The sequence below is a fragment of the Acartia tonsa genome, chromosome 15 (genome assembly GCF_053477335.1).
Source record: "Acartia tonsa isolate MP-2025a chromosome 15, ASM5347733v1, whole genome shotgun sequence".
In the NCBI taxonomy this organism is placed as follows: Eukaryota; Metazoa; Arthropoda; class Copepoda; order Calanoida; family Acartiidae; genus Acartia; species Acartia tonsa.
Window position 1 is genome coordinate 22,005,219 of NC_137274.1, and position 25,118 is coordinate 22,030,336.

The 25,118-nt window shown below is 34.5% G+C and overlaps 1 protein-coding gene across 3 annotated transcripts in view; it reads right to left on the bottom strand.

The window, feature by feature from the left end:
• Positions 1 to 536: 536 nt before the first annotated feature.
• Positions 537 to 25,118, bottom strand: part of LOC145306842 (nuclear hormone receptor FTZ-F1-like) — a 75,541-nt gene continuing 50,959 nt past the window's right edge. For all 3 annotated transcript variants that reach the window (XM_080149155.1, XM_080149154.1, XM_080149156.1), the window contains 9 exons: positions 23,188 to 23,439; positions 22,017 to 22,118; positions 4,391 to 4,461; positions 3,675 to 3,783; positions 3,094 to 3,172; positions 2,588 to 2,688; positions 2,105 to 2,158; positions 1,443 to 1,552; positions 537 to 1,233 (listed from right to left, as the gene is read on the bottom strand). In XM_080149155.1, the coding sequence (XP_080005281.1) occupies positions 1,445 to 1,552; positions 2,105 to 2,158; positions 2,588 to 2,688; positions 3,094 to 3,172; positions 3,675 to 3,783; positions 4,391 to 4,461; positions 22,017 to 22,118; positions 23,188 to 23,439 (876 nt within the window). In that variant the 3' untranslated portion in view covers positions 537 to 1,233; positions 1,443 to 1,444. The remainder of the gene's footprint in view (positions 1,234 to 1,442; positions 1,553 to 2,104; positions 2,159 to 2,587; positions 2,689 to 3,093; positions 3,173 to 3,674; positions 3,784 to 4,390; positions 4,462 to 22,016; positions 22,119 to 23,187; positions 23,440 to 25,118) is intronic.

Below are 25,118 nucleotides of genomic sequence, written 5' to 3' on the forward strand. Positions count from 1 at the left end.
TAGGGTTACAACTTGTAATTTACAGTCCAATGTCCCCTCCCTGTGCTGGTCACATAGATTTCAGGATAATTGACTTAGAATTACTGAGAACATTTAGTTTTGAAAATATGCTATTCCAGTGTATGGCTTCAAACCTGATTCAAACATCCGCTGCTGGATTAGAACCGGTTCTCAGCCATGCTTCAAATTATGTGTTAAAGATAATTTTCCACAAATAATGTTCAACACCAGTTTTGTTGGCCTAGGTCCACGGCCCCTAAGGGCCAACAAAAATGTACAAATTTTCATTTTATTATCTGTGGAAAGCTGTCCATAATACAATGCAACTATTATTCAACTAAAACATATCTGTATAAATATAAATAAAAATATTATTGTGGCAGATTTGAAGCTATATACCCCTCATATTCCATATCTTAAAGTTGAAACAAAAACACTGGCATCTAGTGACAAAAATATGCACTAGAATAGTTTCCTAACCCTCCCCCCGTAATGTATATATATATATAGTATGTATTTATGATAGAGTGAGAGAGTGAACTAAAATAAAAATTTATTTACATATTTACACTGATAATAATAATAATAATAATATTAATAATGGAAGAAATAAAGAAAATCTTTGTCTATACTCAGGTTACCAATCAGTAACCAATAGTAGGGCTTATTATTTGTCACATGACTAATAAATCAGCCAATAGGAGGGCTTTATTATGGTAACCTGGGTTTTGATAAGGCAGTAATGGAATAGAATAGTAAAAATTAGAATTTCATATGAAAAATATTCAACTATTGAAACAGAATATTTTTAAATGTGTGAAAATAAATACTACATTCTATAATAAGTAGTTATGTGAGAGATACATATACTTTTATTTAAATAAAAAATAATATTTTCTTTATTTTTAAAATCACAATGAAGATTTCTGGAGATTACAATTTATTTATTTTTCTAATCAACACATGCTATACATGATTTTTCAGTATGGCTGAGAACCAGTTCAAATCCAGCGGTTTTGAAGACATACTGGAAAAAGAAATTTAAATATTTAGAAAAAGAAATAAAATGCAATGTAACATTTTTATGACAATTTAAGTTTATATATAAAAAAAGTAAAGGGGTGGGGTGGGAGGGCTGTCTCTCCCCACACCCCCCCCCCCCGTGTTTTTGTCAACTATTCATTCTCAATACAGGATATTTATCATTCCAAGGGGGGTTACAGTTGTAGCAACCTGGAAATAGAATGGAAATCAATGGAAATAAAAAACGTGGATATTGTGAGAGATTATCCCATACCCTATACAGCTATGTTAAGGACAGAAAAGCTACATCTAAAGAGATTTTGCAATGTAAACAACAGAAAAGCTACATTTAGCAAGATTTTGATATGTTAAGAACAGAAAAGCTACATTTAACAAGATTTTGCCCAAAAAATACCTACCCCTATATTGATGAGTTTTGCCGCCGTTTGGCAAGCAACATCTCCATGAGGAGGGTGGCGTGGGGAGCCTTCCCCTGTATATGCATGTTATACAGATACTCCACTCCATGCTACAAGAAAATAAAAATTAATAGGTTTGAGATGGACGGACAAAGTAAGGCACTGTCTGTCAGTCTATCCATCTATCTGTCTGTCTGTATATCTATATGTGTGTGTATGTTTAGATTTCTGTCAGTCTATCAATCTATATGTCTAACTGTCTGTATATCTATCTATCTAATTATCTACCTGTGTGTCTTTTTGCCTGGTGTTTTTTTGTCTATCTATCTATCTATCTGTCTGTTCTGTCAATCTGTTTGTCAATCTCTCTGTCTGTTTGTCTATATATCATTTTGTCTATTTGTCTATCTATCTATCTATCCATTTATTTGTCTGTCTAACTACCTATCCATCTGTGTGTATATTTGTCTGTCTGTCTGTCTGTCTATGTATATATCTGTATCTCTCTCTGTATTTCTGTTTGTCTAACTGTCTGTCTGTCTGTCTATCTATCTATCTATCTATCTATCTATCTATCTATCTATCTATCTATCTATCTATCTATCTATCTATCTATCTATCTATCTATCTATCTATCTATCTATCTATCTATATGTCATTACCTGAGCCATCTGTTTCAAGTCTGGTATGACCGCCAAAATGTGATTAAATTTGTCCTAAAAAGGGAAAAATTATTAATTTCAGAGTCAAATATATCAAAGAACACAATCTGGCAATATCATTGGTTTCACGGTGTTCACAATTAGGGACAAAATTGCAGATATTTTTTCATACAGGGTAATTTTGTTTATTATCATTTGGCCTATACATTAAATAATGATCCATTGTTATAACTATAAGTAGTTGGCCAAGGTATTCCCCCCGACTCTCCCTATTAGTGTCATGTACAAGACTTAGCAGCAGTAGGTTTAATATTTACATCTCTAATAAATATCAGCCAATAGTATATCTTTATTTTTTTTCACAAGACTAAAAATCAGCCAATAAGAGGACTCCATTTTGTCATGTGACCAAAAATCAGCCAATAAGAGGACTTCATTTTGTCACGTGCCCAAAAATGAGCCAATAGGAGGAGGGCTACTTACTGGAATATTGGAGTAGCAGTTATTATTATATTGTGCCAGGATTTGGCTCACTTGTTCCCGGCTCGACATCACATGGGATAGATTACTCAAATTCTTTACATCTAAAACAAACAAAAATAGCTTAAAACCACCAAAGGACCAGTAGGTATATTCCCCTGAAGAGTAAACCCCAATCGGTTCAGCAGTTACCATGACCTTAAGCTTCAGACGGACAGATAGACAGTCATTGTTCTACCTTGTATTATAAATTAATACTTTTCGTGGATTTTTTAAAACTATTTTTAGCGGATTATTTTCAAATTTTTTAAATTAGTTGAAAATTTTCAATCCTAATATAAATGTAACAGGATGTCTGTTTGTTTATGTATGTGTAGTGAAGCATGCTGAACTGATATGGTTCTTCTTTAAAGTAAAGCTTTTTATTGTAAAACTTATCTAGAATACCATATAACACAAAAAAGGGATAATTATGTCTACCATCATCAACAACAAAAATTAATCCATACCTGCGTTTAATAGTAGGATGAATTTTAAGCAAACATAATCAGCAGAATCAAACTTTATTGCTTGAAGACTAGATGTCACCTAAAAATAGAAGATGTATATTAACCAATAGCAGAGCTTTATTTTGTCACATGACTACGATTCAGCCAATAGGAGGGCTTTATATGCATCATATAAATAAATATCAACCAATAGTAGAGCTTCATATTGTCACGTGTCTAAAAATGAGCCAATAGGGTCTCTTTATATTTATCATATGAATTATTATCAACCAATAGTAGGGCTTTATTTTTGTCACGTGACTACGATTCAGCCAATAGGAGCTTTATATTTATTAAATGAATTAATATCAACCAATAGTAAGGCTTTATATTGTCACGTGACTAAAATTTAGCCAATAGGAGGGCTTTATATGCATTATATAAATTGATATCAACCAATAGGAGTCCTTCATTTTGTCATGAGTCTAAAAATCAGCCAATAGGATGGCTTTATATGCATCATATAAATTAATATCAACCAATAGTAGGGCTTAATTTTGTCACGTGACTAAATATCGACCAATAGAAAGGCTTTATTTTACCTCCATGAATTTATCGGCCATGCTGTTAACTCCAAGCAGAGCCAATGAGAGGAGGTCAAATTTTTGTCCATTTGGTAGCGGGGTCTCGTTTGGAAGGTTATTGTGTAATCTGAAAAACAGAAAATTTTAGTTTTTTTTTGTCTTGTGTATGTTGGTCTACATGTCTATCTGTCTATCTACCAATATGATTTTTCTCTATCTATAATACAAAGTAGAATGATGTCTGTCTGTCCGTCCGTCTGTTCCTTGAGATCTCGGTAACCACTAAACCGATTGGATTCTACTCTTCAGGGAATATACCTACTGGTCTTGTGGTGGTTTTAGGCTATTTTCTTGGGGGATGGGACAACCCCAACACCCCAAAAAAACAAAAGATCCCCCCCCCCCAATTTTTTTACAAATTTTGCGAATTCGTTATTTAACCGAGAAAATTTGTGATCCAATAGCATTTTTTTCTGCTGGGTAGGTAATAGAAGATGTAATTATTCCTCTTGGGACAAAGCCCCTAGAGGCTTGGGGCGAAACCGCTAGAATAACTATATATATATCAGTATGATTTCTATCTTATCTATCTATCTATCTATCTATCTATCTATCTATCTATCTATCTATCTATCTATCTATCTATCTATCTATCTATCTATCTATCTATCTATCTATCTATCTATCTATCTATCTATCTATCTATCTATCTATCTATCTATCTATCTATCTACCTATGGTGTAAATGATCAAGTATTAACATTTCGCTCCAACTCTCCTCTAAAAGTTTCATCTGGTCATCAACCTAAAAATAAAAATAATAATCACGCAACCTTTTTAAAAAATATAATCACGAAACCTTTTGTATTTAATATTTAAAAAATCACCAAAAATTTCCCTTAAAAAATACTTTAGAAATTATTTAGGTTAAAAACATGACTAATAGGTAAACCTTTATTGGTTCAGCGGTTAGAGAGGTAAAAATACTACATTTCGTATTAAGAACTATTTGCTACGCCCCCTAGAGGCCTCTAGGGGCACTTGAATTGGGGGGGAGGGATCGACCTCTATTCATTTTCAACATTAGTTGTAAAAAGAAAAATTTCTTTTTTTCTTTGAGGGTGGTGGTACAATCACCCAAAAAATAGCTATAAATCTTAACAGGAAAAGCTACCCTGTAAAGGAAGAGAACCATAATGGTTCAGTGGTTAGCGAGATCCTTCGGGACAAACAGACAGACATAAAACATGTTACTTGCTACGAATTTTGTTTTTATTAATACATTATATATAAACATTTGAACTTTAAATAATTTTGTAGATTTTTCAAAAATAATTTAGAAGATTTTTTTTATAAATTATTTAATTTAAGAAAAGAGTTATATATAATAAACTAATAATTTGAATCTACAAAAACTTATGTCATACCCAAATGATTTTTGGGTTGGTTGGGGGTGTCCCACCACCCAAGAAAACAGATTAAAACCACCACAGGACCAATAGGCATATACTTTGAAGACTAGAGTCCAATCGGTTCAGTGGTAACTGAGATCTTAAGCTTCAGACAAATATTGTTCTACTTTGTATTATAGATTGTTATTATAAACATTTATAAAAGCGAAGCAATAGGAAGGATAAACGAACAATAACTCTTGTAGAGTGTCAGAATAAACAAAGCATTAATTTCTAAGTCTAAGCAAAATTGTACATAAATTGGTTGCAAAATTGCGTAAATATAGGAAACAGAAAAAGGACATACTTTCATTGTAGGATTTGATTATATAGATGCCTCGCTATTATTATTGTAACTTGTTGACCTAGAAATCATTATTCCAAAAATCATCATATTTCGATCTTTCTGGTAACGATTATAAAGTTGCTACGCTTTCTAAATCATACCTTACTGTCATATAAATCATCATACATAGCTTAAAATGTATAGGACACTTCTAACATGTCTAAATTGTCTAGGGCGTCCAAAATTAAAATATTGTAGTTGTCCTAGGAATCATTGTCTAAATTATACAGTTGCTACGCTTTCTAAATTGTACCTTACTATTATATGAATCATCATACAAAGTTTAAAATTTATTGGACAATTCTAACATGTCAAAATTGTCTAGGGCGACCATAATTAAACTATCGAAGTTGTCCTAGGAATCATTGTTAAAATTATACAGTTGCTAAGCTTTCTAAATCGTACCTTACTGTTAAATGAATCATCATGTAAAGTTTTAAATTTATAGGACAATTCTAACATGTCTAAATTGTCTAGGGCGTCCAAAATTAAAATATTGTAGTTGATAAAATTATACAATTGCTACGCTTACTAATTCATACCTAACTAGAATAGGAATCATTATGCAAAGTTTAAAATGTATAGGACAATTCTAACATGTCTATATTGTTTAGGGCGTCCAAAATTAAAATATTGTAGTTGTCCTAGGAATCATTGTCTAAATTATACAGTTGCTACGCTTACTAATTCATACCTAACTGGAATAGGAATCATTATGCAAAGTTTTAAATTTATAGGACAATTCTAACATGTCTAAATTTTCTAGGGCGTCCAAAATAAAAATATTGTAGTTTTCCTAGGAGTCATTGTCTAAATTATACAGTTGCTATGCTTTCTAAATCATGCCTTACTTGAATAGGAATCATTATGTAAAGTTTGAAAAGTTTGAAAAGTCTAAATTAACTACGGACGTACAGACAGACCCTAATTATAGAAAAGCCTCGCTGTTAAAAACTGCGCAATGATTATTACACTGTGTAGAAATTCTCCGTTAGTTCGACGGAGGAGGAAAGGAGAAAGAGAGAGAGAGAAAGGGAGAGAGACAGAGAGAGAAATTCTCCGTTAGTTCGACAGAGGTATGGAGAGAGACAGAGAGAGAGAGAGAGAGAGAGAGAGAGAGAGAGAGAGAGAGACAGAGACAGAGAGACAGAAATTCTCCGTTAGTTCGACGGAGGTAAAGAGAGTGAGAGACAGAGAGAGAGGGAGAGAGAGAGAGAGAGTGGGAGAGAGAGAGAGAGATAAATAAATATTTAGGGCATGCCCTCAATACGAGTCATTCACTTTTCCTTTCATTATAATTACAGAATTATTTATAACGGGTCCTACATCACATGGATCTAAAGGGATAAGACAATGGCCGGTAAATTGATGTACATCCCCAATGATGATACACGAAATAACCCCTTTAGAAGCGTGATTTTAGTGGTTGAAATGTTTGTACACTCACTCTTGCTTTCATTCTTTAATTATTTATAACGGGTCCTACTACATACACAGGTATCTAAAGGGATAAGACAATGGCCGATAAATTAAGAACATCCCCGATGATGATACACAAAATTACCCTTTTAGAAGCGTGATTTTAGTGGTTGAAATGTTTGTACACTCACTCTTGCTTTCATTCTTTAATTATTACGGGTCCTACTACAACACAGGAATCTAAAGGGATAAGACAATGGCCGATAAATTTAAGTACATCCCCAATGATAATACACAAAATTATCCCTTCAATAAATTCAAATTACTGGTTGAAACGTGTCTCAACTCATAAAACAACCAATCAAAATTCACAGAAGTTCCCAAAGTTGTTAAGTTATACGTTATTATAAAACTTTGGGGACTAGTGTAATAAACAGCCCATTGTCCTCTCTCTCTCTCTGGGTCCTACACAAAAAGTAAGCAAGGGAGAGAGGGTACATTGGGCTGTTTATTATTACACTAGTCCCCAAAGTCTTAATAATAACGTTTTTCCTATTCGTTGGCTTAACAACTTTGGGGACTTTTATTGAATTTAATTGGTTGGCTAACAAAAATGGTTTTAATCTTATAATTTTTCATTTTAATATCCACGGAAAGCTGTCTATAATACGATGCGATAAGTAACTAATTCTACTTTAGTTTAAAAGTTTTAAAATAATAAATTAATTAACGAGTAATTTTTAATATTTACAAGTGTTGAAAAATTTTATTAATTTATGGCGAAGCTTTTTACATTTAAGCTTAGTCTATACGTTCGTCCGTTCGTTTAACGAATAGATGTATTGCTATGGTTCATATTTGACATGATAGAATTATCCTATCAATTTTAAACTTTGCTAAGAGGTGAAATGATAATTGTTAAAACAATAGGTATGACTTTTTTCCTATAAATATTATAATAATCCAGGAATCTAAAGGGATAAGACAATGGCCATTAAATTATCGTACATCCCCAATGATTATACACAAAATTACAATAGAGATTGGAAAGTTTTGACACTCAACTTACTGATCCAACCAATCAAAATTAACAAAAAGTCCCCAAGGTTGTTAAGTGGACAGATAAAGAAAATGTTATTATAAAACTTTGGGGACTAGTGTAATAAACAGCCCAATGTCCCCTCTCTCCCTTGATATAATAATCCCTTTAAAAGTTTTTAAGATTTTGTTGGACAAAGTTGGTGCGTTTTATCAATAATAAGGAATAAGAGAGAGAGAGAGAGAGAGAGAGAGAGAGATGGAGAGAGAGAGACAGAGAGACAGAGAGAGAGAGAGAGAGAGAGACAGAGAGAGAGAGAGAGAGAGAGAGAGAAAGAGAGACAGAGAGAGAGAGAGAGACAGAGAGAGAGAGAGAGAGAGAGAGAGAAAGAGAGTAAGCAAATGAGAGTGAGAGTAAATATTTGCTAAAAGAAAAGAGAGAGGGGAGGATAGACATAAAAGTGAGAGTGAAAGAGAGAGAGAGACAGAAACAGAGAGGGAGAGAAAGAGAGAGAGCAATGGAAAAAAATGGAGGGAGTAAGGAAAGTAAAAATATATTTATTCTTAATTGACAATGACCCCAATACAGGTATTTATCTATCTATCCATCTATCTATCTATCTATAAATACCTTTATATAAACAAGCGGCTACGCCCCTAGAAGCCTCTAGGGGCACGTAAAATTGTTTCAATCTATTTTAAAATCTGCTATTATTTATGCTGTTAAGTTATGTTTTTATTGTATATTTCTCTTGGGAGGGTGGTGGTACCCTCCCCCAAAATAGTTATAAACCTTACCTGGACCTATTAGAAGCTACCCTGTTAAGAAGAATCCGATCGGTTCAGCAGTTAGCGAGATCCTTTGGTACAAACATACAAACACACAGACATCCTGTTACTTTATATATCTATATATCTATCTATCTATCTATCTATTATACCTATCTATCTATCTAAATATCCAACAATCTACAGAAATTTAGGTGAAAAAAGTCATCAATTTTGTGACGCATTTAAAGCATATACATAGAATACATAGAAATACAACAATTTCTGGCGATTAAACTAAACTTGAAATTTCAAAAAAATATTCTATTAATCGAGAGTGAGGGAACATTGGGCTGTTTATTACACTAGTACCCAAAGTTTTATAATAACGTTATTCGTTAGATTAACAACTTTGGAGACTTTTTATTAGGTCCTAGTTGGTTTATTAAATAGAGTGTCCAACTAAGTGTAACCTACAGAAGGATTTATTTTGTGTATCATCATTGAGGATGTATATTAATTTATTGACCATTGTCTTATCCCTTTAGATCCCTGGTTATAAATTTTGATTGGTTAGTTCTAACTGTGCAACAAATAATTTAAATCTACAGAAGGGGTAATTTTGTGTATCCTCATTGGGGATGTACATAAATAAATATATGCGTCAGACTGTCTATCTATCCTATAATATAAAGAAGTAAGGCTTTTTTTGTCTGACGCTAAAGATCTAGAAAATTGCTGGTTCAAATGGTTTGTACTGTCTTTGTGTGGTTTTAAGCTATTTTACTGACACCCCCCGCCTTTCCCTAGAGGCTAGGGGCGAATCAACTAGTCCCTATAATAAAGTAAAAGGATGATTGTTTGTTTGAATATTTGTACCAAAGGATCTCGCTAACCGCTGAACCGATCAGGTTCTCCTTAACAGGATAGCTTCGCATAGGTCCTGGGAAGGTTAATAACTATTTTGGGGGAAGGGTACCACCACCCTCCCAAGAGAAATCACAAAAAATCGAGAGAAAAAATTTTCGCGTAGAGACTTGAAGTTATATATTTGAAATAAAAAACAAACATTCAAAGTGCCACTAGAGGCCTCTAGGGGCGTAGCCGCTAGTATATAATATAAAGAACGATTTATAAATTTTGAAGTAGATATGCAACCTAAAAACATTCATAATTATGTTAACTTAAAGTTTAAATTAGAAATTTTTAAAAATATTATTACATAAATATCATTACTTCTTGTACCAGATTTTTATGTACTCTGATAAAGTGATGCTCGTAGCTGACTAAAATAACGATACTCCATATCCCCCTCCCCTCCTACTGGATAAACGAACTGGCCAATAGATATCGCTAACCACTGAACCGATATGGTTCTCCTTTACAGTGTAGCTTCTGCAAGGTCCTGGTAAGGTTTATAGCTATTTTTTAGGAGGGTACCACCACTCTCCCTCGAAAAGTAATACTCCCCCCCCCTAAAAAAGTAGAGGCCTCTAGGGGCGTAGCCGCTATTCATCAATTCGCAATAATTCTAAATATCATACTTATTACTTATTATGTATTGTATAAATATGTGTCATTTTTTTGTACATAATATCTTTAAAATAAAGAAACTCACACATACACACACACACACATACATACACACACACACACACACACATACACATACACACACACACACACACACACATGTAATGTAGTACGTGGCCCTAATTTAAAGTGAACGGTGTTTTTCGGAGGCATTTACTGTTAGAATTATAACCCGAATTTTTTCTCATTTTCAAAAAAAAACATTAAAGCTAGCTTTGTCATAATTATAAATATTGTTCTTAGTAAATGATTTTTATTGTATATTTTTTTTATTTTTTGGTTATTTTCTAAAAGTCAGCTTTTATTTGCTAGTGACTGAATTTGAAGGGAAAATCTTCGTCCGTCGGAGCTGAAGAAATGCTCCGTTAGCTTGCTCTGTTTAACCTAGTTAGAGTTCGTTCACATATTCTCTCTCTCTCTCTCTCTCTCTCTCTCACTCTCTCTGTCTCTCTCTTTCTCTCCTCTCCCCCCTCCTACCTCCGATGACTCCGTTAAACATTCTCTCTCTCTCTCCCTTCCCCTCTCTCTCTTTTGCTCTCTCTCTCACTCTCCCTTTCCTCCGATGACTCCGTTATACACAAAAAGAATGGCCAACTTTTAATTTCAAAGAAAAAAATACCGTTATTAAATTTTCATAAGAAACTAATTAAAAACGCATTTTTTTAATAACAAAATTATTAAATATCTTTAAGAATTAAAATAAATAATTTTAATAAAATGTTGGATGACCTGTTTTTGTTAACTGTAAAAACGCATTTATTAAGCTTCTTCCAAAATGCTATTCTACAATTGGGTTATTTAGTACGCGTCTGTACGTCGTTTTGTCACTCTACTTATATGTCAGGGATCTTAATGGGATAAGACAATGGATGATAAATTGATGTACATCCCCAATGTTAAAACACAAAATTATGCTTATACCAAACCATCAAGTCCCCAAAGTTTTCATAAACTCATTTTGGGTACCAGTAAAAAATTTTTAGCCCAATGTCCCCTCTCCACCTACAATATACGGTTATTATACCCCTTCTGTAGACATGAAAATTAGTGGTTGCAACGTTTAAACACTCAACTTAATAAACCAACTAATCAAAAGTCCCCAAAGTTGTTAATCCAACGAATATTGGAAAACGTTATTATAAAACTTTGGGGACTAGTGTAGATTATCATCCTTGTTCTCAAAATAACTTTTACTTTCATTGCTCTCTCTTTCTTCTCGGTAAGTTACCAAATCCGCTTACAATCTGCTAGATTAGAACCGGTTCTCAGTCATACTATCCGCATAATATCCGCGGATTGCTGTTTATAATACGATTTCTTGTTACTTTCGTTGTTCTCTCTCTTTCTTCACTTTCCTTTACATATCCACCCCCCCCCCCCCAAGATCATAGACAACGCCCCTGAGGGTGGCTAAACCCCCCCCCTTTCTTCTCAACCTTTAAATGAATTTAGGCCAAATAAAAAATTTTGAGGGTTAAGAGCAGGGTTCTAAAGGGATAAGACAATGGCTGATAAATTGATGTACTCCCACAATGATGAAACACAAAATTAGATTAAAATTATTGGTTGAAATGTTTGGATACTCAACCTAATAAACCAATTAAAATTTTAAATAAAAGTCCCCATAGTTGTGAAGCCAAGGAATAAGAAAACCTTAGTATAAAACTTTAGGGACTAGTGTAATAAACAGCCCAATGTCCCCTCCCTTTGAAGTGTTAATTGCACTCGTACCCAAAGTTTTATAGCCTCAAAAACTTTGGGTACTTTTCATAAAATTTTGAGTTATTGATTCCTAGCTAGTGTACAAACACTTAAACCAATAATTTCAATCTGCAGAAGTGGTAATTTTGTTTATAATCATTTTCTCGTATTCATTTGAATCCGGTGGATAGGAACCGGTTCTCATCCTAATGAAAAAACTATGTCTAGATATGTCTAGCATCGTATTATATCCAGCTTTTTACGAATATAAAAATGTACAATCATAAGATTAAAACCAGTTTTGCACATTCTATATCCGCGGAAAACCGTTTATAATACGATGCGAGAAATAACTATTATCGTCTTTTCCCTTCTGATCCCATCAGAAATAAATGTACTTTTACCCCCCTTTTTCCGAATTTAAAAATCCTTAAAAAAAGGTTTTTAAATTTAGATGTCAAAATATCCGATTTCATTTAAAGCCCTCTCCTTTGATTTTTAATCATTTTCAAAAGCGAAGCTTTTTTCGTTAATTTAGGCATGTTATTATTGTCCCATTATATTCTGATAATTCAGTTCTGACACTATACAAGTGTTAATGTCCGTTTGTCCAACCGTTTTAGTGCTTCGCTTTTATGGATGTTGTCATCCTTGTTTTAAGTAGAACTTTACTAGCGGACGCACTCCTATCAATATAAAGTTGACAGGGATCTAAAGGGATAAGACAATGGCCGATAAATTGATGTACATCTCCATTGCTAATTAGCAAAATTAACCCTTATGTAAGCTGTCTATAATACGAAGTGATAAATAACTAAAGTTGGAAAAAGTTAGTCATTCCATTATACTACTGTATCTTTAAACTTTACTAGCGGCTAGCTACATCCTTATCAATGTAAAATAATAGCCTAAAACTATCCCAACGCCTCAAAATAAAAACAAAATAGCCTAAAACCATAAGGATCTCATACAGTTTATCAGTTTTTGAGATCTTAAGCTTCAGACAAAATAAACCTTACAACTTTTTATAAAACTAGAAGAAGAATTTAGGGGCACTAAAATTGTCATTTTTTGGGGGGGAGGTTGGAGATACCGTCTATGAAAATAATTAAAAACCTTCCCTGGACCTATTAGAAGCTTCACTGTAAAGGAGAACCATATCGGTTCAGCAAATAGCAAGATCCTTCGCTACAGACAAAACAAACTTACTACTTTATATAGTAACATCTATAAATAGTAACTAAAGAGATGCATTTTAGACGTACTGACAATTAAGAATTATATAGCTGCGCTTCTCAAATATAGAATACACGCAATCACACGCACACACACACGCACACACACACACACGCCCACACGCACACACACACACACACGCAAGTGTCCTCAATGAATATAGAATGTGGCCCAAAGGTCGGTGGCCTCTAACGAAACCGAAATCAATTTGACCTAAATAATTTTTCGGACAACACAAAAAAAAGATACATAACGCAAGAGAGAGAGAAGGAGGGCAAAGAGAGAGAGAGAGAGAGAGAGAGAGAGAAAGTGAGGGAGAGAGAGAGAGAGGGAGGGAGAGAGAGAGAGGGTCAGAGAGAGAGAGAGAGATACAGAAAGAGAGAGAGAGAGAGAAGGAAAATGAAAATGAGAGTTTTTTTTAGATTTTTTAAAAGAAAAAATTTTTATCCTCTCATATTTAAGCTTTAAAAGACAGAATTTAGTGTATGATATTTTTCTAAAGAATAATTTTATCATCCATTGTCCTACTCCTGCCGTTTGTACGTTAATGCCTTGGCCTTAATACTCCCCCCCATCACTTTCTCTGATTTCCCTTTCTTTCGGCCTCAACCCTTCCCCTCCCCTTCACTCTCCCAAGAGAAGATATTTTGGTGTTATACGGGGAAAAAAAAGGGAAAAGTGGGGATGTAGGAAAATGTAAATTGTAATGTATAATTTTTTTCACAGTATGGCTTCAAAACCGATCAATATCCGCTGGATAAGAACCGGTTCTCCCCAGCCACATAGGCGTCCAAGGGGGGGGGTAATGGGCCATTTGGCACCCCCAAACGATATTGGGGGTGCCGTAGGCACCCCCAAAATTTTGTGTACAATACCCCCCCCAAAAAAAAATTACCCCTACCTTGGGGGTGCCGTAGGCACCCCCAACGATTTTGGGGGGGGTATTTACCCCCCCCAAACCATTTTGGGGGGGGTAATTACCCCCCCCCAAAATAAAAGTTCTTTAAAAAAAATTTTTTGGGGGGGGTACTTACCCCCCCCAAATTGAATGTTCTTAAAAAAAAATTTTACTGTCCAACCAGTTTAAACAGTTCTTAACCATGATAACAAAAAAATTAATAGTTTGATCATGTTTTATTTGCTTGGGCCTTTATAAGGGCTAAAACCATCCCGGGGATCTATGATGTAATTGTAAAGCACTGAAGATTCCATAAAATAGATACCTAACTAAATTAAATATTTCATTAAATAATGAAAAAGAATTTCTATAGGCGATTTCTTTTGGGAGGATGTCAGGGTGTCTCAAAACTAGTTATAAAACTTACCAGGACCTATAAGACGCTTCACTTTAAAGTAAAATCATATTGGTTCATTGGTTAGTGAGTTAATTATTGTATTTTTATGTTCTAAAGAATGAGATACTACTATATATTTGAACTAGCGGCTTTGCCCCTAGCCTCTAGGGGCTTTGCCCGAAGGGGTGATAAAAAAAATTAGGGCGAAATTCGTTAAAGGACCAATGAAATCTTAAGCAAAAAAAAAAAAAAAAAAAAATGGGGGGGGATTTTTTGTTTTTGGGGGGGTTGGGGGCGTCCCACCCCCCAAGAAAATAGCTTAAAACCAGCACAGGACCAATAGGTATATACCCTGAAGAGTAGAATCCGATCGGTTCAGTGGTTACCGAGATCTTAAGGGACAGACAGACAGACAGACAGACAGACGGACAGACGGACAGACAGACATCGTTCTACTTTGTATTATAGATAGTAGTGGCGCCCTTAGCATCTAAGAACTCATGTTTTCTAAAGGGTAAAAAGGGAGGAGAAAAATAGCCTAAAACCACTCAAAGGATTGACCTATAATAGTGTGGAACCATCATGGGATCTATGTGAAGCTTTCCTAAAAAGGAGAACTCAGAATTAAAAGTAATGAAATCTGAAGCTATAGTCAAATAAACCTTACTTACTACTTTATGTTATAAGATAGTACTTATTAACTTAATAGATTAGGTAGGTGCTTTTTTTACATAATTAAATTACCCCCCCCAAAAATTTTACCCCCGGGGTAAATTAGTTTGGGGGGGGTAATTACCCCCCCCAACAGATTTGGGGGGAGTATTTACCCCCCCCAACAGACTTTAGGGGGGGTAATTACCCCCCCCAATCAAATTTTACCCCCGGGGTAAAAATTTTGGGGGGGGTAAAAAAAAATTTCGGCGCGCTTCGCGCGCCATTTTACCCCCCCCAAACACGAATTACCCCCCCCCCTAAAATTTTTTACCCCCCCCAAAAAAAAAAGCTTGGACGCCCCTGCCCAGCCATACTGAAAAATCATGCATAGCATCGTATTACAGCCAATTTTCCACGAATACTAAAATAAAAATCATAATATTAAATGAAAATCATAGAATTAAAACCAGTTTTGTTAGCCCAAGCTACAAAACAAAATTACCCCTTCTGTAGATTACAATTGGTGGTTAAAATGTTTGGAGACTCAACTCAATGAACCAACTAATCAAAATTCAATAACGGGCCCCAAAGTTGTTGAGCCAACGAATAAGAAAATATTGCTATAAAAACTTTGGGGACTAGTGTAATAAACAGCTCAATATCCTTTTATTTAAAATTGTCTTATCCTTTTTTGCCAGCAATATGTCTTTCATTTGTAAGGGGAGGGGAGGTGGAATTATGGAGAAATTAAAGCAAAAACTAAAAAGGGTAAGGGGGGGGGGTCTAGGCTGGTAGCCTCGAAAAATGCTCTACTTAGAGGTTATTGCACTTGTTCCCCGTCCTCAATTATAACTTCTCGGTTCCTCTACGCCAATATGACAGCTGAAAATGCGGGAGAAAATTTTGGTCAAAATATACATGGACAAAATTTCCTGTAAATTTATGTGGCGAATTTTCGCAAAATTAATCTCAAAACGACCTAATGTTGCTTATTACAAAAACAAATATATTAAATTTAATATAATTACACTAAAAATAGACTTAAAAATTGCATCCCTTAGACAATTTACATCAAGAAATCCTTAAGGAAAAAATATGATAGGACAAAAATGACCAATTTTTTCCCCAAACTTGAATTCAGTTGTAATTTTAGGTAAAAATAAACGATAGGCCTAGAATAATAATGTATATAACGCAAATTTTTTAACCTAAATAGGCCAAAGTCGACGTTATTTTTATATTTTTAAATCGCAGGATCTTTAGGGATAAGACGTTAAATTGATGTTAAAAATCATAAAATTAGTGGTGGAAAGGTTAGGACACTTATAGTTTGTCCTAGCTGAATAATCTTCAATAATACAAAGTAGCTTGATGTCTGTCCGTCTGAAGCTTAAGATCTCAGTAACCACTGAACCGATTGGATTCTACTCTTCAGGGTATATACCTATAGGTCCTGTGGTGGTTTTAAGCTATTTTCTTGTGGATGAAACACCCCCAACACCCCCATTAAATGAAAATTTCTCCCCCCCCCCAAAAAAAAAACAAAGCCCCTAGAGACTAGGGGCACAGCCACTAGTATAATATAAAGTAGTAAGGCTTTCTCTTATATGTAACTTAAGATTTTTATAACTAGTACACCGATTGGGTTTACCATTTTAAGGAATCTTCACATAGGGATGGTTTTAGGCTAATTTGTATTTCAGATTCAGTTGGTTTTAGGTTATTTTCACCTTTTAGAAAAACCGCTAGATATTTATTTAAAGTAGTAAAGATATTTTGTTTGTTTATTAAAATCTCATAAACTAATTAATTAATCTCTATTTAAGGTTAGCTTCACATAGGTCCCTGATGGATTTATTCCTTAGGAGGGTTTTAGGCTATTTTGTTAAACATCATTGACATGTAATCAGCATGAAATCCTATGATATAAAGATATAAGCTCTTTTTGTCTGTAGTGAAGCCTCTTACGTGCTCTGAGATGGTTTTGCGCTATTTAAGTTTTTAAAAACAAGCCTGTTTATGGTTTTAGGCTATTTTTTTTGCCCTCCAAACATTTTGCAGCCGTTAATTCTTAAAAAAAAACACTCCAAAAAATCGTCGACTTGAACACAAAATTATTGACAAAAAAATAAGTTTTTCTATAAAGAAGAGAGGGGGCGGGAACAGTTTTCCCTTTCTTTTACAAATGAAAATGAAAAGTGGAATGGGGGGAAGAGAAGGGGATGGGGAATTTTTGTTCCAATTTTTCAACTTTTGTTTTCAATAAACTAGGTAAACGCACAATATAAAAGTACATCCCTCCTTTTCAACCGATTAATATCCGCTGGATTAGAACCTGTTCTTAGCCATACTATCCGCATAATATCCGGGGAAAGCTATAAATATATAAAACTCATGAAAAATCATGTATAGCATCTAATTACAAACAATTTTCCGCGAATATTAGAATAAAAATCATAAAATTAATACCTGCTGTGTTATCCCGGGCTTACAAAACCGGTTTAAATCCTTCCCATTTTAATATCCGCAGAAAGCTGTTTATAATACGAAGCGATAAATAACTGTGTTAATTCAGCAAAGCTCCTCTATAATCAAGGTCTGTGCGATAGTTAATGATATAAAAGTAACAGGATGTCTGTCTGTCTATCTATGTTTATGTAGCGTGTAATCTTGCTAACCGATGGACCGATATGGTTCTCCTTTACAGTGAAGCTTATTATATGTGGTTATGGACCTACAAAGATAATAATCCGTTATAAAAATAACAGGATCTGTGTCTGTTCCGAAGGATCTCACTGTTGAACCGATATGGTTCTCCTTTACAGTATAGCTTCTCATTGGTCCTGGGAAGGTTTATAGCTATTTTGGGGGGAGTATACAACCACTCTTTCAAGAGAAATCACCCCTACAAAAAATTTTCGTCCCAAAGAATTTTTTTACTTTTTCTTTTTAGGACTAAAATTGAAAAGTGAGAGAAGGATTTAACTTCCCCAAACCCCCCCCCCTCTAGTGCCCCTAGAGGCCTCTGGGGGGCATAGACCCCTAACAGGAGTATACTATTACACTGAGACTTTAATTAGTCTACAATATTTTGAGTGGAATAGTTATTTATCGCATCGTATTATAGACAGCTTTCCACGGATATTAAAATGAAAAAAAAGATTAAACCCAAATTTGTTAGGTCAGAGAGGCCGAAGGCCCGGGCTAACAAAACTGGTAGGCATTAAATTTACGATTTTTATTTTAATATTCGTGGAAAATTGACTTTAAACAAAGTTGCTATACATGATTTTTCTGTATGGCTGACTGAACCGGTTCTAATCCAGCGGATACTAATCAGTTTTATAGTTCTATATCGTTTCGTATTATAGACAGCTTTCCGCGGATCTTATGCGGATAGTATGACTGAGAACCGGTTCTAATCCAGCGGATATTAATAGGATTCGAGGAAAAGCTGGAAAATTTTGTTTATTTTGCAAATGAAAAGGAGAATAATATTATGTTCGTATTATAGAAGCTTTCCGCGGGCTTTATCCGCGGATAGTATGACTGAGAACCGGTTCTAATCCAGCGGATATTAATCGGATAAGAAAATTTTGTTTATTTTGCAAATGAAAATAAGAATAATATTTTTACTTTCCTCTTGACATTGACATTAATAGTCCATGGATGTTCAGGGATATAGTACCCAGAGTTTTTTTTACTGGTACCCAAAGTTTTATAAGGTACCCATTACCCAAAATTTTATTCTTATACCTATTACCCAAAGTTTTATACTGGTACCCAAAGTTTTTTACTGGTACCCAAAGTTTTATACTGGTACCCAAAGTTTTATACTGGTACCCAAAGTTTTATACTGGTACCCAAAGTTTTATACTGGTACCCAAAGTTTTATACTGGTACCCAAAGTTTTATACTGATACCTAAAGTTTTTTATACTGGTACCAAAAGTTATATACTGGTACCCAAAGTTTTATACTGGTATCCAAAGTTATATACAGGTACCCAAAGCTTTATACTGGTACCCAAAGTTTTATTCTGGTATCCAAAGTTTTATTCTGGTACCCAAAGTTTTTTACTGGTACCCAAAGTTTTATACTGGCACCCAAAGTTTTATTCTGGTATCCAAAGTTTTATACGGTACCCATTACCCAAAATTTTATTCTAGTACCCATTACCAAAAGTTTTATACTGGTATCCAAAGTTATATACTGGTAACCAAAGTTGTATACTGGTACCCAAAGTTTTATTCTGGTACCCAAAGTTTTATACTGGTACCCAAAGTTATATACTGGTACCCAAAGTTTTATACTGGTATCCAAAGTTTTTACTGGTACCCAAAGTTTTATTCTGGTATCCAAAGTTATATACTGGTACCCAAAGTTTTATACTGGTACCCAAAGTTTTATTCTGGTACCCAAAGTTTTATACTTGTACCCAAAGTTTTATACTGGTACCCAAAGTTTTATACTGGTACCCAAAGTTTTATACTGGTACCCAAAGTTTTATACTGGTACCCAAAGTTTTATAATGGTACCCAAAGTTTTATACTGGTACCCAAAGTTTTATACTGGTACCCAAAGTTTTATACTGGTACCCAAAGTTTTATATTGGTACCCAAAGTTTTTTACTGGAACCCAAAGATATATACTGATACACAATAATATTACCATAATACCCAGCTAAAACATGCATGAAGTGACACAAAAAGCTTGTAAAAATGTAAAAATCTTTAGGGGTAAAGATTGAATTGTACAAATTTTTCCACCATTTTAACCATTCTGCATAGGGGGTAATTTTGTTGATAAGAATTGGGGGGATATAAAACGTTATTATGTCTGTTTGTCCAAATGTCTTAGAGAGCCCACATCATTCTAGTTATTATCTAAAGGGATAAGACAATGGCTGATAAATGATGTACATCCCCAATTATGATACAAAAAAATTTAACCCCTTCTGTGGATTACAATTAATGGTTGAAACATTTGGACATTCAACTTAATGAACCAATCAATCAAAATCAATAAGAGTCCCCAAAGTTGTTAAGCCAACAAGTAAGAAAGGTAAAACATTATTATAAAACTTTGGGGACTAGTGTAATAAACAGCCCAATGTCCCCTCTATAAAACACACATAGCCCTAAGTATTTCTAAAATTGTTTAAACATTCAACTTTATGAACCAACCAAAATCAAAATCCATTAAAAGTCTCCAAAGTTGTTAAGCCAACGAATAAGAAAACGTTATTATAAAACTTAGGGGAGGGACTAGTGTAATAAACAGCCCAATGTCCCCTCCCTCTAAAGTGCATTAGTGTCTGTTTATATGTGAAGGAATTCCCCTTTATCTTTATTAACTACAGGCAAAATAAAGGATATAAAATAAGCATTATCTATCAATCACTATCTATCTTTTTTTTAAATCTACTTGCTCTTTTCTTTCTATCTACTGTCTATCTATCCATCCAACCAGCTAGATATCTATCTATCTATCTATATTGAAAGTGAAAAAAAAAGAGTTACAACACATTATTTCTTAACTTTAAGTAAAAAAAGACCCCTCGCCCCCCCCCCCCCACTCTCTCTCTCTCTCTAAAATTACTACTTGTAAAGTATTTTCAGACGTAGGGGGGAGGGAGGGTGGGGGGTGGGACGACCATGACCTACTTTTAAGTTTCCCAACCAAAGTGCGGCGCGCTTACACGCACACACACACACACACGCACGCACGCACATTCAGGTGAAAGACGGGCTAAGGGGGAAAAAGGCAGGGAGGGGGGGGGGGGGGGAGAGGGGGGTTTGAAGCGGGAAAAGTAAAGTAGTCGACGCTTAAACGCACACACATACATACACACAAACACAGACACACACACACACACATGTAATACAGGTGGATGTAATGGGATGGGGGGAAGGTTTATTACGTAATTCAGACATACAGACAGATAGGTAGACTTACCTCATATAAGAGAGAGAGAGAGAGAGAGATAGAGAGAGAGAGAGAGAGAGGAAAAAACAACTATTGCTTAAAAATTTCGTAAATTTCTTCACCAACCATTCAGAGATAGGACAAAGAATGTTAAAAAAAATATTTGGATTAAAAAGCTTCTTAAGGGATATGACAATGGACGATAAGTTGATGTACCTCCCCCAATGATGATAAATAAAATTAACCCTTCTCTAGATTACAAATATTAATTTACTTTAATTCAACCAATCAATCTTTAATAAAAGTACTCAAAAGTTTTGGACGACCAGCAAACGAATAAAGTTTGGGTACAAATTAACTCAACCAATACAATTTACTTAGTCCGTCAGTCTATCATTCATGCCTAAATGATAATTCGAAATGTCTGTCCGTCTGTCCGTTAGAGACAAAGTGGGTGAAACGTGATTTTCTCGGCTCCTATGACAGATAGAAGGCTGAAACTTTTTGACAACATTTCCATTACCAAGGAGCATAATTAACTTTAACTAATCCATGGCGGTCGGACCGCTTTTTAGCAGGTTTTAGGCTATTTAAAGATAATTAGTGATTTTCTCGGCTCCTATGACAGATAGAAGGCTGAAACTTTATGACAACATTCCCATCACTAAGGAGCTTAAATAACTTTAACTCATCCATGGCGGTCGGACTGCTTTTTAGCAGGTTTTCAGCTACATTTATGTTAAATACTTTAGTGGAGGTTACATATTAGGTCCTATTCTTATTTTATGTGTGATTTTCTCAACTCCTATAAAAGATAGACGGCTGAAATTTCTTGACAACATTCATTTCAATATGAAGCATAATTAAGCATAAAACATCCATGGAGGTTGGAATGCTTTTGGGCAGGTTTTGGGCTATTTAAAAGCTCTTACCTTTAATTCTTTAAAATACTGCGAATTTCTGGCCCAGTCCACTTGGGCAAACAGATTGTGGTCCAAAACTTTGCACAGCAGCTCAAACAGGTCAACTTCCACCTAAACAAATATTAGTGGTTGAAACGTTTGGACACCTAAACTAAATGAACTAACCGAAAAAGTCCCCAATGTTCAATAAGCTCAACTCCATTGGACGCCCTAGACAAATTTTAAAAGCCATACTGGAAAAAGTTTTAAATTAATAGGATGATTATATCTGGCTAAAATTATGTTTAATCATAATGGTACAAAATGACTCATCTTAGCTATGGTACAAAAGTGTTTGAAATTAATCGACAATTTCATCATACAAGAAAAAAAATGTACCAAAAAAGTTTTTAAAAAAGTTTAGGGTCAACACCTCCCCCCCCCCCTTTGTTTTGGAATACTACCTTAGGGACTTAAACAGCTAGACCCAATACTTCAAGATATTTAGTAAGAGAACAGCGTATAGTGTCTAATAAATAATGACGTCATACAACAATACAAATGACCAATGATAGGCCAGTATACATTGTAATTTACCAATGCTAAATTACGTCATGCAATACAAATGTCCAATGCTAGGCCAGTTTACATTGTAATTGACCAATGATAGGCCAGTTTACATTGTAATTGACCAATGATAGGCCAGTTTACATTGTAATTGACCAATGATAGGCCAGTTTACATTGTAATTTACCAATGGTAAATTGTATACTGGCCTATCATTGGTCATTTGTATTGTATGACATCATTTTTTGCTGGACACCAAATGATGTTTCTTAGAAAGGTTTAAGGCTATTTTAAAAGGTGTAGAGAGACAAAATACTAAAGTTTTACAAATAACATTCTTTAAGAATTTGAAATTTAGGAGGGGAGGCTTTACTTGTAAGTAATTCAAGGAGCTGTCTATAAAACCCCTGCAAAATGGGGATAGATGTCACTGCTTTTGGCCTACCTAATCCATTGACGTAGGAAATACCCTATAGCCTATTTTTTCCTAGGAGGTATCTTTCCCCTTTCCCTTCTCTTTCCCTCTACCATGACGTCAATAGAATAGGTAGGCCAACAGCCTTATTTTCCTAGGGCACTAAACACAGCAACATAAAGATTCTTAAGCTGATTCGGTACAACAAAAACAACTCACCTGATTAAATGTCTGACTTTGTAGAAGGCTGTAAAGACTGCTCTGCCACTCCTGATCGTCCAAAGACTTGAGGAACTCGCGGATTTGGTGGGGCACCTTGCCCTGTCCCCCTGAGCCCCCTCCTTGGCTGGTGGCCAGGGGTCCCTGGGGGCAGGCGGTGCTAAGGAGACCCCGTCCCACCAGGGAGGAGGAGGAGCCACCACCACCCCCGCTACTACTCGTACTACACGCTGAATTCATCGAGTAAAATTCCTAAAATAAAACATAAACCTTAAATAAAAAGTTTTAAACTAATTATCTATCTTCTAACTCACTGTCTATCTACTTATCTAACTCTATATATATACTATCTATCTCACTGTCATCTATCTATCTATCTATCATCTATCTATCTATCTATCTATATATCTATCTATCTATCTATATATCTATCTATCTATATATCTATCTACCTTTCTATCTATCTATGATTTTGTCTAAGCAGTTTTCTTTTTATCTATGTATTCATGTCATAATAAGTGATTTATTGACTATTTTTACGGGAGGAGGGGGGGGGGGGGTTTAATAGGCATATCCCCTGAAAAACATAGCCCAATCGGTCCAGCGGTTACCGAGTTCTTAAACTTTAAGCAAACAGACATCGTTCTACTTTGAATTATAGATTATTTTAATTTTAATTTTTATCTAAAGCCTAAAACTATTTTAAGGAGGGTCGGAAAATAGGAAAAAACAAAATAATATATTATTTTAGTTTCATTTTTAAAAGCGAAGCTTTTCTATAATTAGGGTCGGTCTGTCCATCCGTAACGGATAGCTTTCTACGTTAATTTAGGCATGTTAAAATTATCCCATCGATGTAAAACTTTGTATTATTATTCCGTTAACAGTTAGGCACGACTTAGAAAGCGCAGCAACTAAATAATCGTTACTAAAAAGTCCATTTAAAACATGCTGATTTTTAACATTTTGACAAAAATTTTATGATAGGTAATATTATCTTATTTATCTGTTATTTGTAACAATGATTCCTAGAAAAACGAGGTACAATGTTTTAAGCGAAGCATCTATATAATCAATATCTAAAAATTTAGGTATGTCCTTAAACGGAATCCGATTTTTAAGCAATTTTGCAACATAGTTTTTTAATTCTTAATTATCTACGAGTCTTAATGTTCGTTTGTCCTACCATTTCAGAGCTTCGCTTTTATGTTTGTGTCATCCTTGTTTTATTATTTATCCCAGGTATCTAAAGGGATAAGACAATGGCCGAAAAATTGATGTACATCCCCAATGATGAAACTCAAAATTACCCCTTCAGTAAATTAGAACTCAACTTAATAAAACCAATCAATTCATTAAGGTCCCCAAAGTTGTCGGGTCAACAAATAAGAAAACGTTATTATAAAACTTTGGGGACTAGTGTAATAAACATCCCATTGTCCCCTCCCTCCTTGATTATTTATCCAGACCCTTTATCAAAGGATATGAAGAAATAAAAACAAATTTTAAAGTAATAAATAAAATGATTTTGGTTTCTTCTTAAAAAAAAACACAAATAAATTATCCATTTGTTTATCTACAATGTTTTTCATCTGTCCGTCTGTCTGTCTGTCTGTAAGAATCATTTTATGTATCTATCTATCTATTTATATATCCGTCTATCTCTATATATATCTGTCTTTCTGTCTGTTTGTCTATCAGTCTGTCTGTCTGTTTGTCTGTAAGAATCATTTTATGTATCTATCTATCTATTTATATATCTGTCTATCTGTCTGTCTGTCTCTATTTATATCTGTCTTTCTGTCTGTTTGTCTACCAATATATCTATCAGTGTGTCTGTCTGTCTATTAATCATTTTATGTATCTATGAATCAATCCATCTATCTGTATATTTGTTTGTCTGTCTGTAAATTTATCTGTCTTTCTGTTTG